Source organism: Myotis nattereri, assembly GCF_964212035.1.
Source record: "Myotis nattereri genome assembly, chromosome: 6".
In the NCBI taxonomy this organism is placed as follows: domain Eukaryota; kingdom Metazoa; phylum Chordata; class Mammalia; order Chiroptera; family Vespertilionidae; genus Myotis; species Myotis nattereri.
The window spans coordinates 6,239,732-6,254,405 of record NC_138081.1 but is presented as its reverse complement, the minus strand read 5'-3'; the positions used below and the strand labels follow the sequence as shown (position 1 = coordinate 6,254,405).

Genomic DNA, 14,674 nt, shown 5'->3' with positions numbered 1-14,674 from the left:
AAAAAAAAAAAAAGAGCATTTGTGGGAAGTTTTAATTTGTTACTTTATTTTGAATAAAAAGTTATCATATACTTCAGGAAGCTTACGGTGAACATGTTCCATCTCAAGATACTTGTGAACGCTGGTTTAAACGCTGTAAAAGTGATGATTTCGATGTGAAAGACAAAGAACGTCCAGGTCAACTGAAAAAGTTTGAAGAGCAACAATTATAAGCATTATTGGATGAAGGTGCGTGTTAAACTCAAAAACAACTTGCAGAACGATTAAACGTTGCTCAGCAAACAATTTCTGATCGTTTACAAGCAATGGGAAAGATTTTAAAGGAAGGAAAATGGGTGCCACATCAACTGAACGAAAGAAAAAACGGAAAACTGAAAAAGTCATCAGTAAAATGTTGCTTCAACAGCACAAAAGAAAGTCTTTTTTGCATTGAACTGTGACTGGCGATGAAAGTGGGATTTATTTTGAGAATCCCAAATGCATAAAATCGTGGGTTGATCCAGGTCAACCATCAACATGGACTGCAAGGCCAAATCTCTTCAGAAAGAAGACAATGCTCTGCGTTTGGTGGGATCAGGAAGGTGTGGTATATTATGAGCTTCTTAAACCAGGTGAAACTGTTAATACTGATCGCCACCAACAACAAATAATCAATTTGAACCACGCTTTGATCTTGAAATGACCAGAATGTGCCAGAAGACACGGCAAAGTAATTTTGCTTCATGATGATGCACCATCACACACTTCAAAATCAGTTAAAGACACGTTAAAAGATCTTGCCTGGGAAGTATTAACCCACCTGCCGTATTCATCAGACCTTGCTCCTTCAGTTTACCACTTGTTCCCATCGATGGCACATGCACTTTCTGAGCAGCACTTCAAAACGTAGGAAGAAGTGGAAAATTGGGTCTCTGAATGATTTGCCTCAAAACAAGGAAAGTTCTATCGGGATAGTATCCACAAATTACCTGAAAGATGGAGGAAATGTGTAGCTAGCGATGGACATTACTTTGAATAAAGCACTTTTGATGTTTCTCTTGAAATTATCATGTTTTCTTTGATTACAAAATCCGCATTATTAACCGGTACACCTGGTACTTCTCTACATATGTGCTTTTACCCACCTCTCTGCACCACTGAAACAGCTTTATTGGTCTCCCTGTTTCCATTCTTGTCCCCTAATGATCCAATATTCATTCTGCAACCAGAGGAAACTCTTTAAAATGTTACTTTAGCCCTAACCGGTTTGGCTCAGTGGATAGAGCGTCGGCCTGCGGATGCAAGGGTCCCGGGTTCGATTCCAGTCAAGGGCATGTGCCTTGGTTGCGGGCACATCCCCAGTGGGGCGTGTGCAGGAGGCAGCTGATCGATGTTTCTCTCTCATCGATGCTTCTAACTCTTTATCCCTCTCCCTTCCTCTCTGTAAAAAATCAATAAAATATATTTTTTTAAAAAATAAATAAAATGTTACTTTTTTAAAAATAAATTTTTATTGATTTCAGAGAGGAAGAGATAGTAACATCAATGATGAGAATCATTGATCAAATGCATCCTGCACGCCCCCTACTGGAGATCGAGCCAACAACCCGGGTATGTGCCCTTGACTAGACAAAACCGGGACCCTTCAGTCCACAGGCCGACTCTCTATTCATTGAGGCAAACAAGCTAGGGCTACTTTAAACTCTTTATTGCCTTTCCATTGCAGTTAGAATAAAATCCAAATTTCTTATCACAATCTGAAGGGCTTTAGATAATCCAGCCTTAACATACTTCTTCAATCACATCTGCAGGACTTAATGATTGTATCCCCCCCATCCCAATTTATATGTTGAATTCCTAACATCCAATGTGATAGGAGGCGGTGCCTTTGGGAAGTGATTAGGTCATGAAGGTGGAGCCCTCATGAATAGGATGGGTGCTCTTATAAAGATACCCCAGATAACTCCCTTTCTCTTTCTGCCATGTGAGGATACAGCGAGAACATGACAGTCTATGAACCATCAAGCAGGTCCGCACAACATAGAATCTGCGGTGCTTGATCCTGGAATTCCCAGCCTCCAGAACTATGAGATATAAACTTCTGTTGTTTATAAGCACCGTCTATGTGTTACAGCAGCAACATAGAATCTGCGGTGCTTGATCCTGGAATTCCCAGCCTCCAGAACTGTGAGATATAAACTTCTGTTGTTTATAAGCACCGTCTATGTGTTACAGCAGCGCAGACTTAAGACAGCTCATTCCTCTCCGGGTCCACTGGTCTCCTTGTCAAACACCCAACCCCTTTCTTTCTTGGCCTTTGCATCTGCTAAACACTTTAATGGAACACCTTCCTTGCCCAGCTTTGCATCTCTAGGTCTTTCTTTTCCTTTGGATACCAGATCAATGTGCACAGTATGCCTTCCTTTTCTGTTACTCCCCAGCTCATTGCCTGGTTTATTTCCTTTACAGCACTGGAATGTAATCTTGAGGCAAGCTATGTCCGCCATGCCTAAAACAGCACGTACGTATAATGAGTAATAGTGGATAGCTGGCAAATATTTACTGAATAATGAAAATTCCAAGAGTCCCATGATATGGGAAAATAAGAGCTAGTGGAGCACATAGCAGAGTCCCTAAGGATAAGGATGGTTTTCTAGAGGAAGTGATGTTTAAGCTGATAACTAATGAGAGTAGGAATTAGCCCACTGAGGGCTATTTCTAGGTAGGTAACTATTCTAGGTAGAGAGCTGAGGATGAGGAGCAGAGGAAAAGAGCAGAGGCGTAGGGGAGAAAGTAATGAGTGAGGAAACCATGAAAGAACAAGAGGAAGCAAATGAAAGGTGCAAGCTGAAAAGTTGGTGAAACAGTACTTATTTGCTTTAGAAAGATCACTCTGGCCTTTGTGTGTAGTGAAAAATAGAGGGAAGAAAGACAGAAGACAATGAGTTAGGTTATAGTAGCAGTAGTGAGAATGAAGGAATGCATCAGTTGGAAATATCTGGGAAACAGCGCTAGGACAGGTATGGGAGTGAGGCATGTTCAGGAACACTCCTAGGTTTCAGTCTTGGGCATTTGGGTAGATGGTGGAACTACACCTGGAAGGAACAGAGAAACAGCTGGCTGGAGGTGGGGTCGAGCTTTTTAGGCATGTTGAGCTTGAGATGTCTATGAAGTGTCTACAGAGCTGGTTTAAATATTTGTCTCTTAAGTGATAATCCAAGGCCCAAGCCCTTGTGATACCTTTTGCATTTATTGTTGAAGGAAGGAAAAAAGAAATCTAAGTGGGTCTGGGGGTCAGAAAAACTGGAGATATGAAATTAAGAGTCATCAGTATTTAAAAGGTTTAACTCAGAAGAGTGGATAAAAATCACCCAGAATGTATAAAGTTAGAAGGTGAAAGAGCCTTGAACTCTAACACTTATGAAGAAGGTAATAACAATGATAACATCTAATCCTTACTGAGTGCTGTATGCCTCCTTTCCCTTTTAGTTGAAAACATTTTCTCTTTATGTGATTCTTCCCTGAGAACTGACCCCAGTAAAAGTGTAACTGACTAATGTTCTTTCATAATAATAGCTAACATTTATTGAGTTTACTGAGTGCAAAGCATTGTCCATTACATGTATTCTCACAACTCTATGGGCATGAGTAACTGCAATGGGAACTACACAGAGTGAAGATAGGAGGGGATAAGTACAAGTGGAAAGGTTCTGGGAGGGGCAAGCCTTGGACAGTAGGAACATCTCTTCCACTAAAGGAGGAAAGACCAGAGGCAGAAAAGTATGTTACCTGTTTAAAACAAACTCTTTCATCATGGAAACTGTTTTCTGTACAATACCTAAAAACTTTTTAAAAGATTTCAAAATTGATTTTTAGAGAGGAGAGAGAAGCATCGATGTGAGAGCGCAATATCAATTGACTGCCTCCTGCCCCGGAGACCAAGCCTACAACCTGGACACATGCCCTGACCAGAATGGAACCGGCAACCCCCCCAGTGCACAGGGTGACACCCAACCAAGCCACATGGGCCAGGGTACAATACCTAATAACTTTTGAAATAAAACTCTGACATGATATTTGTTTGTATTTTTTAATCCTCACCCAAGGATTTTTTTCCCATTGATTTTTAAAGAGAGTGGAAGGGAGACACTGATGTGAGAGACACATTAGTTGCCTCCCAGGACCAGGGAATCAAACCCTTTAGTATGGGGGCCGACACTCTTAACCACTGAGGAACACCATTCAGGGTGAACATGGTGCTGTAATTGGCTTTATAGAGTAATAACAACGTGCTCCAGGATTAAGGAGAGGAAGGAAACAATTATGCCTTCAGTTTAGAGGGCAGAGGTGGAAATTGGGCAGGTTCACATACCTTTTTTTTTTTAATCCTCACCTGAGGATATTTTTTCCATTGATTTTAAGCAGGGGGGGGGGGGGGGGGAGCCATCAATTAGTTACCTCCCAAATGTGCCCAACTGGGGCAGGAGATTAAACCTTCAACTGAAGTACATGCCCTTGACCAGGAATCAAACCTGTGACCCTTTGGTCCATAGGCCAACACTCTATTGAGCCAAATCAGCCAGGGCAGGCAGGTTCACAAATCTTGAATACCTATTATGTACCAGATATATCTGAGGCTTTAAGGATCCCAAAGTGGGCAACATGTGGAGATGGTCTGGGGTGGGTCTCTGTTCCTGTGGTCTGATCAGCAACCATTCCCTACTCTTCTATCCCAGGACTTCAACTGCCCCTTGAGGATTCCATGCCCACTCTGTTACTTTGAGGGAACACATGATCAAGGTGCTCTGGCCAGAGGGTGGATCTGAGGCTCACAGTTGTCATCTGGGAAATTTAATCTTGAGTGACACAAGAAATAAGAATGACTGGTTCATTACCACCCCAAAACATATGACCTGAAGAGACTTCCAGGAGTTCCTGTTCCCTGGACTCTCAAGATCTGACCCAGGTCTTGTCCTTCCAAAGGCTGGTCCTTCATCCCTTCCTCCCATTTGAGGAGCCACCCCACATCCTTTCAGTTTCCTGTTTTGATAAAGTTGGAGCCAGCTTCCATTGCTTGCAACCTGAGGATCCTGGCCAATGGATATAGCCACCAATAGGATGTGTGCCAAAAGCATGACAGGTGGGTGGGATTGCAATAGATTGAAGATTGGAGCCTACGCCTTGACCCCTTCCCCAATGTGTTCAGTCCTTAATGGTACCATGGCATGGCTCTTTTAGAGAGGCTGACAGATACCAGCTACAATTTACCTTTTCAGCCATAAAGTTACATTTTTTAGCCCCTTTTGAGGAACATGCTTTAGGGAAGTGAAGTTGTGACTTGAACTCATGTTCACCATTTCTACATTAGTTCAGCCATCCACATCCATTTGCCATACTAGTCTGGTACATGGGAGTTCTTTGTGAAACCTCTGCTGACCTATAATAGGTCTTGGTTCAGTTTCCTTCGTGCAACTACATTAACTTGTCCTGTCAACTATATGAACTTATCACACTACATTATCATTATTTGTCTAGCTTCAGTAGTAGCTGTGAACTCCTAGAGAGCAGAGTATAAAGCAGGGTCTGGTACAGTGCTTTGTACTCTTTGTAGAGCAAACTCAACATTATACAAAACATATGAAATTGGAGAACATTATAGGTAAAGATCATGTGAACCAAGGCCTTTAAAAAAAAACAAAAAGGAAGAGGGCCCAGCTGGTGTGGCTCAGGGGTCAACCTATGAACCAGGAGGCCAGTTTGATTCACTGTCAGGGCACATACCTGGGTTTCGGGCTTGATTCCCAGTAGAGGGCATGCAGGAAGCAGCTGATCAATGATTTTCTATCAACACTGATGTTTCTATTCTCTCTTCCTCCCCTTCCTCTCTGAAATCAATAAAAATACATTTAAAAAAGACAGAGAACCAGTTAGGAGATACCACCCCATAAAGAAGAAAAAAAAGTAGCAGTTCAGACTCTGAAAGATAAGGTAGCTTACCAGAGGTTATTCAGTGGCAGGTCCGGGCCTAGAATCTAGCCCACTGAAGTCCAAAATCGTTTTCTCTGCACCAGTGTGAAACTATCCCATTCTTTCCCCATCAGCATAACCCAGCTGCAAAACACACCCAAGTCTTGGCAACTCTTGTTTCACATTGTCTCTCCCACATAAATTACTCAGTCCAGTCCACTGTCAGTTCTCAATTCCAAAACAAAGTTTATTTGTCATGTGTGAGTAGGGATGGAAAGGGTGGGGGTGTGGTCCCACTATGCAGTTACTCTCTAACCTTCAGTATGTGCTGTCTCAACCCGTCTCTGACCAAAGCCATTTGTTCAGAGTAGTGGTGCTACCTTGAAAGCATTTTAGGTCAGTGGCCATCTCCTGAGTTCCCTGGTCACATTCCAATCACTGTGATCAATATATGAGTGATCAGTGGTGGTCAAAAGTAGAAAAGAGGCACACGTTGTTGAAGGAATACCCTCTATTAAAGAGGGTTCTAGTAATGACACATGGAATGTCAATTTGTTAAAGTGCTCAACTACAAAAATAAAGGTGTTGGGAAAATATCTACTGGTAAAAAAGCAAGTTATGAACTGAGGGGCTTCTGGAAAGACATAACAAGGAAAGTACATAAAAAAGAACTCTGCTCACATTTCAGCAATGATAAGGGAAAGAAAAACTTAGAGTTCAGTCCCTGAATTATTAGAACTCTAAATCAAACATATCCCTAGATGGAGACCAGCTCCTGTAACTCCTCATGGAGACTGAATGAAACATTTATCATTATGTCTTTTTGTCTTAACTCTTCTCTCTTCAAATAAATTTTCTAATCTGAAATCTGGTTTCCTGTACAAAAAGGTCTATTATGAGCAAGTGACCAATTTACATATGGCCTGTAAACCACTATTCTGTAATGTGATTAGTAAAAACCTGCAGTAAGATGAGAATTCTGAGTTTCCAAATCTGCCAGGTTGAAGTCCATACCCAAGAACAAGAGGTCCATGATATATCCTCCTGGCATGATTATAAGATCCATGATTGAGGTGCCATGGTAGTGAGGGGTAAGTATCCATCAGCAGCAGTGGCTCTCTTTTCCTAGAAGTTAGTATCTGGCCTCACAGTCACTTGTAAGTCCAGTGAGCAGTGGCCCAGCCCTGGCCCTTGCACAGGTCCCTGTGACGAAGGAAACAGGCATGGACTCGGAACCTACGACCGCAGTGGGGACAGGCATGCAAGGCTCCCGCGTGGGTCTTCATATGCTCCGTCAGATGGTGCTTCAGCTTGAAGCGCTTGTTGCAGATCCCACAGCCGAAGGGCCGGAGGCTGAATGTCAGCATAATGTGCCGGTCACGCTTTGGTTTCACTGCAAACCGCTTCCCACACAAGCAACCAAAACATTTTCCATCTGCAGGGGGTGTCCCCCCTAGTTTCACAGGCCCATGAACAGCCTGCCCCGCTCCCCCAGGTCCCCCACCCCCCGACAAAATTTCATTCCCATGAAGATCCACTGGTTTCCAGGATGGACCTCCTCCTCCAGAGGTTGCCCCTACTCCCGAGGGCGGCAAGAACCCCAGCTCTTCACTCCCTTCAGTGCCTCCTTTAGGAAACACTGTGGTCTCCTCCATTATTCCTCCAGACTGAGTGCCACTTCCTGTTATGTCCTCCTTAGGCTCAAAGGGTTCCTGCTTAATGTAGAAGATTTTGGGGGGCGCTGCAGAAGGAGGGGCAGGAGGCTCAAGTGGTGCACTCTCCTCCTCTGGGAGCCTACGGGGAGTAGCAGATATGGGCAGTGGGTGGGACCCATGAGAGTGGGGAACCCCTGATACTCTGGCAGGCTGAGGAGTCTGAGAAAGTGCTGCTGACCCCTGGTCTTCATCATCGTCTTCTTCCTCCTCCTCCTCCTCCTCAACTTGAATCTGTAACACCTCTCCCAGTTCACTCCCCTCCCCTCCAACGGGGTTCTGGGTAGAAGCAGAAGACTGCACAGGAGCCTGGAAAGAGGAAGAGCGAATGCACCAACCTCCTGTTGATGATGCAGTGGAAAGAAGTGTGTGATAAGGGGTCGCTCCACGGGCTGACATTCCGCCACCTGAGGTTTCTAATTCTCGAAGAATCTCTGAGCATTGATCTACCACTTGCCACATCTGGAGGCCACTGGCCACAAGGAGGTGGGCAGGGAGAGCATCCAGTGGCAGGCGCAGGCGCCCTGAATAAATGAGCTGGAGCAGCCCCTCGAAGGCATCCGCTTCAATGACGCTGGGCAGGGTGAGGCGTGGGGCATCCCCCAGGAGAAGCTTGTCGTGGAAGTAAGGAGAGGCAGCAGCCAGCACTGCTTTGTGAGCCCGAAGTTCCCGGCCCTGCACCAGGAGGGACACATCACAGAACTTCCCCTCCAGCCTGTGACGGTTCAGGGCTTCCAGAAGCATTGAGCTGTGCTGAGGGAACTCGATCTGGATGGTCCGTGGGGCGGGGTTGCAGTTCGGGGACGGTGGGACGGGAGGCAAAGGTGCCGAGGTATCCATGGCCTCCACAGGAAGCGATCCCAGGGGATCGAGTCCCGGAGGTGAGGGGCAGGGGTGGACCTCACGCCGGATGAAGGCTGTGGAGGAAAGAGACGGGGGTCACAGCAGCTCGAATAAGGAGAGCGCGTTGCCTCAAACACCACCTGCCTTCCCTACCCCCACCCACCGCGACCCGCGGAAACTTTTCAGTCAGACCAGTCCCGCGCGCTCCCCCACCAACACCAACCGGGTTAACTCGGGGGCCCGTGAAGATGGGGAGGTCCTCCAGCCACCGCCCGGCTGGCCCGCCGCTCCGTCGCCCCTGCGTCGCCCACAGGGCCCAGCTCCCGGGAAGCCGCTAGCGCCGAGAGGCACCTCAGGAGCCACCGCGCCGTCCCGGCCGGAAGCCGCCGCCTCCCCGACGCCGACGCCGGATGCAGCGGGCGGGGCTAGAAGCAGCCAATTGGAGCCCACCCCCCTCGTGTTGATAGGCTGCGCGGGCGAGAAGGCGGGGCTAAGAGGCGGGGCTGGCCGCGCGCAGCCGGAGGGGCGGCTGGTGAGGCGCCTGGAGTTGCGGTGGCGCCGCGTCCCGCCAGGTGCTAAGGGGCGAGGGTAGGAGGGCGCCTGCTGAGTGGGCTCCGCGTTGTCCGCGCCGCCCGGGGCCCAGCCCGCCTGCGAGGCGGGTGTTGCCTCCTGTTTCCTCCGCTTGGCAAGTGGTAGGTCTGGGATTGGAACCCAGTTCGCTAAGGAACCATGTTCTTTCCTCCATTCCGCTTGGGGACATTTTAACCAGCCATGAAACCTTATTTCTAGGTAATTACTTTCTCTATTTTTTATTTAATATATTCTTATTGATTTCAGAGAGGAAGGGAGAGAAACATCAATGATGAAAGAGAATCATTGATTGGCCGCCGCCTGCAGGCCCCACACCTGGATGGAGCCCACAGTCCGGCCACAGCCGGGAATCGGCCGGTGACCTCCTGGTTCAAAGTCCATGCTCAGCTCCGGAGCCCGCCTGCCAGGTGGTAATTCTTTCTCTAAAGGATGCTTGTAGATAGAGACTTGGAATCTTTTATCAGAGAATGATCCTGTTCCTTGGCTTGGGGTTAAGTGGGGCAGTGTGGAGGGGAGAGCTACACTGGGTTTGGCCAGTGCAAAACCCTGTTAAAAAACAGACAGCAAGTCCCAAATGGAGTCATTTGCGCCAAGCCCATGTCTCAAACTAAGACTTACTACTTAACCTAATTGCAGTTTCACTTCCTCCCTGGAATGTAACCTTCAGCCATTCTGCCCGGGGTTACCTGATAGACCCCTTCCGTGTGGCTTAGGAGGGCGACCTTGTCTAAAACAATGTTCTTAGCCAATAATTTCCTTTTCCCACCCCTTTCTACCTTTAAAACCATTTCTTTTCTGCAGCTGGGCTGAGCTATTTGTTGGATGGGATGCTGCCCAATTCATGAATCAGTGAATAAAGCCAATTAGATCTTTACATTTACTCGGTTGAATTTTGTGTGTGGTTTTTGTAACACCCTGCTCTAAAGCAGGAAGTCTGGCTTGGGGGAGAGTGACACTCCCGGAGGAGACCGTCTTGCACGGGGATAGTTCCTCCTGGGCTGTGGGTCTCCTTTCAAAAAGCAGGTCTTATCACCCTGTTGGTCCTCCTGGAGGTCCCAGCTTAGGAAAGCCAGCAGAGAAATAAAAGAACAATCTCCGTTTATTAAACATGGTTTTTCAGTTTCACCACACACTCCAGAAAAAAAGGAAATGGGCTGGGAGTGGAGAAAAAGGGACGGCGGTAGGGGTAGAGAAGGCTGGGAAGGGGGTTGGGTAGGGAGGGAAAATGAGAAAACAAAATAAAACCGGTAGGGAGATGCCTCTCCCTACCCTTAGGGTGGTGGGTGGGGAGGGTAGCATGGGGGAGGGGGCTAGGAAGCTCTGTACACAGGGGTTGCCCCCAGCCCCCACACACACACCCCAGATATGTACAGTACAAATCCCAGATAATTACAACAGCCAAATAAGAGGAGAAAGGGGGGTCCCAGGTAGGGTCTGAGGTTGGGAAAGCAAGGAAAGGGCACAGGGATAAAATTTCACATATTTACAACTTTTATATAAGTATAAATTTGGCCCCGGCTGGGTGTATGTGATTAGGGGGAGGGGACTGAAGGGGAACTGTCCATACAAAAGAAAGAAGGGTGGAGTCTGCAAAGTCTCAATACCAAACGCAAGAAGGGATGAGGGGGCAAGGCTGGGTAGGGGATAGCAGTCAAGGAAGAGGGGTGTCAAGAAGGGGGTTCTCCCCTCTCATGACCTACCCACCCCAAACCCCATCCATCCTACCTCCCCTATCCCGCCAGAGAGCTATGTACAGAGAAACACCGAAAAATTGTGGAGCTGGCGGGAGGGAGGGAGGGAGGTGGAGGGAGATTGGGAAGGGGGGAGAAGAGAGGGTAGCCCAGCCCTGTCCTACCTCCCCCAGGGGACAGAGTCATGGAAAGAGGCCCCCAACACCCCTCTTCCACACAGGTCCCCCCACCCTGGGGGAGAGAGACATGGCTTTTCCTAGAGTAAGTTCCCCCGTCCCCCTGGGAGTAGAGACCATGAAGAGAGAGGGGAGGGGCAGGGGGGGCTGTGTGTCATGGTAGGGCAGATCAGCTAGTCTGTCCTCCCCAACATACACACCCTCCTAAACCCTAACCCCTCACCCTAACCTCAATTCCACCCCACCCAACACACTGGGGGAGGGGGGGGCATCAGCCCCCTCACCCCGCTCTGGGACCAGCCAAGAGCAGATCAGGTGTGGGAGGAAGGGGAGACAACTCCCATTCCCCCCTTGCCGCCCCCACCCTGCCCCGGTGGCCCCTCCACCCCATCTGGGTTCTGGGTGGGGAGGGAGTAAATTTAAGAGTGGTAGGATGAGAAGGAGTTTGTGCGTGCTGAGCCCCCCCAGACGCTCCTGAGAAATCAAGGGGTAGGGCCCCCTCACCCGGGGTCCCCTCCCCATAACAAGGGGGACAGGGGAGGCCAAAATGGGGCAATGGAGGGGAGTTAGATTGTCAGCTCTGGTTACTGCTAAAAAATCACCCTGAAGTTGAAAGTTTGGAGGTGCCACACCCCCAGGGTGGGGGCGAGGGTCTGTCCCCCAGTGCTCAGGGGAACGATGAGGCAGAGGATGGGGATAGCACCCCGGAGTGAAGGGGTCAGTGTGGGGTAGGTGGTGTCCTGGGGCAAGGGTCCTCGGGGATCACAGGGGGCAGCACCCCAACAGGAAGGAAAGAGGGGCAGCTAAGGGTCCCCGCTCTCCCTCCTGGAAACGGTGCAGTGGGGGTGGGGGGCTGGTGCCCCCAGGAAGCATTCAGGGAGGCAGTCCCGCTGTCCTTCGGCGAAGTCCAGTCCCGGTGGCCGGTGCTGTCCGAGGTGGGGTGATGGGCAAGGAGGTCTGTGATGCTGGGTGGGCTAGTGGTCTGCGGTGTTTCGGAACTCGCCGTTCTCGGTGATCTGCAGCCGGGGTGGGGGGGGCGGGACTGGGGGGGCCAGGCCGTTCCAAGGTGGGGCCAGCGTCACACGCGGGTTTGTTGGACCCAAGGGGGGAAGCTGCCTCTCCTGCAAGACACCAAAGAGGAGAGCGCGGACTTATTGAGACGCATCGCAGTGGCCTGGGTGCCAGCCCCCTCGCAGTGGCCTCCCCCAAAGCCAGCCCACGCCATAGGCCACGCCCCATCCTCTTCCCCCAGGACCACCGCACACCCCCTCCTGTTTCATTTCTCACCTTCAGTAGAAGTTCCTTCTTCTGGGATCAGGGAGAAGGAATCTTACCCCAGACTCCTAATAGGGCCTTCAACCCAGGAGTCACGGCAGGACGCCAGCTCAAAAGCAAGTTCCTCCCCCGCGCCCACCCCTTGTTCCTCCTGCCCAGCCCACCTCCTCCTCTGGGAGCCTTCTCCCAGCCCACCCCCATCCAAGGTCGGAACTTTGTGTTGAGGGAACAAGGGGAGGCAGTACAGCAAAACCTCATTAATCCAAACCCCCATGGATTTGGAATTTTTTCATAATTTGAATAAAAACTGGGCTTGAGTTTTCCTTTATCTATGAAGAAAGGGTGTGCTAAGCAAATTAATAGTGGCAATGTGTCTGTGGGAGGAATATTTAACCTATACCAGAAAACAGACTTTTCAGTCCTATCTATTCATTAACGCATGCTCCCTGAGGGCGCGAGGAGAAAAGCCTATTCATTGAAGTTTACTTACTGTATATATTTGAAGACATGCATTTCATTAAATAGACACTGTCATTCAGTTTTGTCACTTATTCAGAGTAGCCATCTTCTCAAATATAACATTCCAAATTAGAGAGGTTTAACTGTACTGGGGGGAAAGGAAGGGGATTCAGGGAAGTGACGTGGGAGGGCTGCCTCCCTCTCTCTCTCTCTCTCTCTCTCTCTTTCTCTCTCTCTCTCTCTCTCTCTCTCTCTCTCTCTCTCTCTCTCTCTCTCTCCCTCTCTCTCTAAACACAACAGCCTGGGAGCCCTGCGGACACAGCAGGCCCCAACCTCTGCAGCCACAGGAAGCGCACACGCTTCATTCCTTCCCACCCCCACGTTCCTTTCACTCCCTCTCCCTGGGCTCCCATTAAAGGTGAGGGTACCAGACCCGACCCCATCCCTGGTCCTGTATCACCCCTGCTGCTCGGCCCTCGGCCTGGCTCCTGCCCTCTGCTGGGAGAGGAGAAGGCAACCATAGGCACTAGGCTCCTGGTTGCTCACTTGCTTTACAAATACGGGCACAGGGTAACCCGCTTTGGGCCCCTGCCTCCCGCCCTCTTGCAGCAGGAAGTCTATCTGTCCCCCAATAAATTTTGTTTCCGCCAACCGAAAAATAAAATACAGGCGCAGAATTAACTTTTAAATTAATGGCTGCGTTGTAGAGCAGCCAGTGCCTAGAAGTGCTTTAGCAAAAGCTTCCCAATTACTTCCTGGGCCGCAGGGCATTTAGGCCTGGCCCCGTTATGTCTGACCTTCTCTCCGAAGGATACAGCATCCTCCAGGTGGAAGCTCCCACTCAGCTCTCCCTCCCAAATCACAGCCTCCAAACCCCCAGCCACAAACAAAGCCGCCTCGCTCGCTTCCCAGTCAGCAAGGGAGGGATGGCGGGCGGCAGGGAAAGAACCTTAGGTGCCGTCCCTCTGCGTGGCTGCCGGGCATGCCCCCTTGCCCCCATGGACCCCATTTAGAAAGTAGATAAATTGGGGTGCCATTACTCATTTTCCAAAGGAATTCGCTGCAGGAGCCCTTTCCATGGCGAGGTCCCCAGTGCCTTTCAGCGTCTGTTTACAGACCACTAAGACTTGGACAGGAGGCTGGGCAGGCAGAGTTAAAGGACAGTGCGAGGAGCCACTGCCTGCCGCAGACCACGCCCACAGAAAATAAGGCGCTCAGAAATGAGGTCAGTGGCCGATGGGTTCCCTTGACTAGTGTTTTATGTAGGATTGTGTCTGCAAGGCCACTGGGTGGCGGGAGAGGGGGAGCGAGTGGCATTAGCCACCTGGGATGTGAGCTCTGACGAGTAGAACAGGGGTTATTTAACATGCTGCTCCTGGCACCCGTCTGGGGGCAACATGGCCACGGAGCCCGTGACCTTATCGAGAAGCGGTCTCAGCCCACCGCCAGCTGCCACGCCACTAGGGCCCGTCCGCGTGCTCACACCTGTCACGGCTTCTTGCTCCTCCTGCTCCACTCACCCTGCCTACTGGCCTGACATCTGAACAGAAGTCTTTCCAGGCCCCCAGGGCCTCCCCGAGTTAACAAGCTCCTCCTAATTCCCACCTAATAGGGCTGCATAGGAGCCCAGATGCCTTCTACCTCACAGGTGCAAGAAGGAGGAGAGAGAAGTGGGTGAGAGGTGGAAGGAAGGAGGGTAGAGAACGAAGGTTAGGTAAGGAAGAGGAAACCCCAACCTACCTGCTGTGGTCAGAGCAGCCCCTCTAGCAAGGGTGCCCCAACCCATCATCACCACTCCCCGTTAACAAGCCCCACCCCAACAGCCCCACCCCCAAGGACGCTCTGGTGAAATGGGGGGTGACAGACATACACTGGAGAGGAAGAGGAAGGGGCTGACAGGAGGAGGTGGGGATGGGTTCTGTGGGAAGGGAGTGTGGTCTGGCAATGCACGGCCTCCAGGGGAGATGCCTGGCACTTGAAG

The 14,674-nt window shown here is 49.7% G+C and overlaps 2 protein-coding genes and 1 long non-coding RNA gene across 6 annotated transcripts in view; 1 reads left to right on the top strand and 2 right to left on the bottom strand.

Annotated features, from left to right (window-relative positions):
- Positions 1-6,168: 6,168 nt before the first annotated feature.
- On the bottom strand, positions 6,169-8,873 carry ZBTB9 (zinc finger and BTB domain containing 9). Its single transcript, XM_081094933.1, has 2 exons — positions 8,725-8,873; positions 6,169-8,575 (listed from the first exon to the last, which is right to left on the bottom strand). Exon 2 carries the CDS (start codon positions 8,496-8,498, stop codon positions 7,098-7,100), a length of 1,401 nt encoding a protein of 466 aa, XP_080951059.1. The 5' UTR covers positions 8,499-8,575; positions 8,725-8,873; the 3' UTR covers positions 6,169-7,097.
- A 122-nt stretch (positions 8,874-8,995) lies between these two features.
- LOC308521195 lies at positions 8,996-9,952 on the top strand. Its single transcript, XR_013996146.1, has 3 exons — positions 8,996-9,193; positions 9,339-9,499; positions 9,894-9,952. It is a non-coding gene; the product is annotated as an uncharacterized lncRNA (long non-coding RNA).
- Positions 9,953-10,173: 221 nt separating this feature from the next.
- SYNGAP1 (synaptic Ras GTPase activating protein 1) overlaps positions 10,174-14,674 on the bottom strand; it is a gene marked incomplete at its 5' end in the record, with an annotated part of 30,345 nt that continues 25,844 nt past the window's right edge. For 2 of the 4 annotated variants that reach the window (XM_081094076.1, XM_081094077.1), the window contains one exon: positions 10,174-12,080. In XM_081094076.1, the coding sequence (XP_080950202.1) occupies positions 11,934-12,080 (147 nt within the window). In that variant the 3' untranslated portion in view covers positions 10,174-11,933. The remainder of the gene's footprint in view (positions 12,081-14,674) is intronic. The other 2 variants (XM_081094078.1, XM_081094079.1) reach the window with 1 other exon arrangement.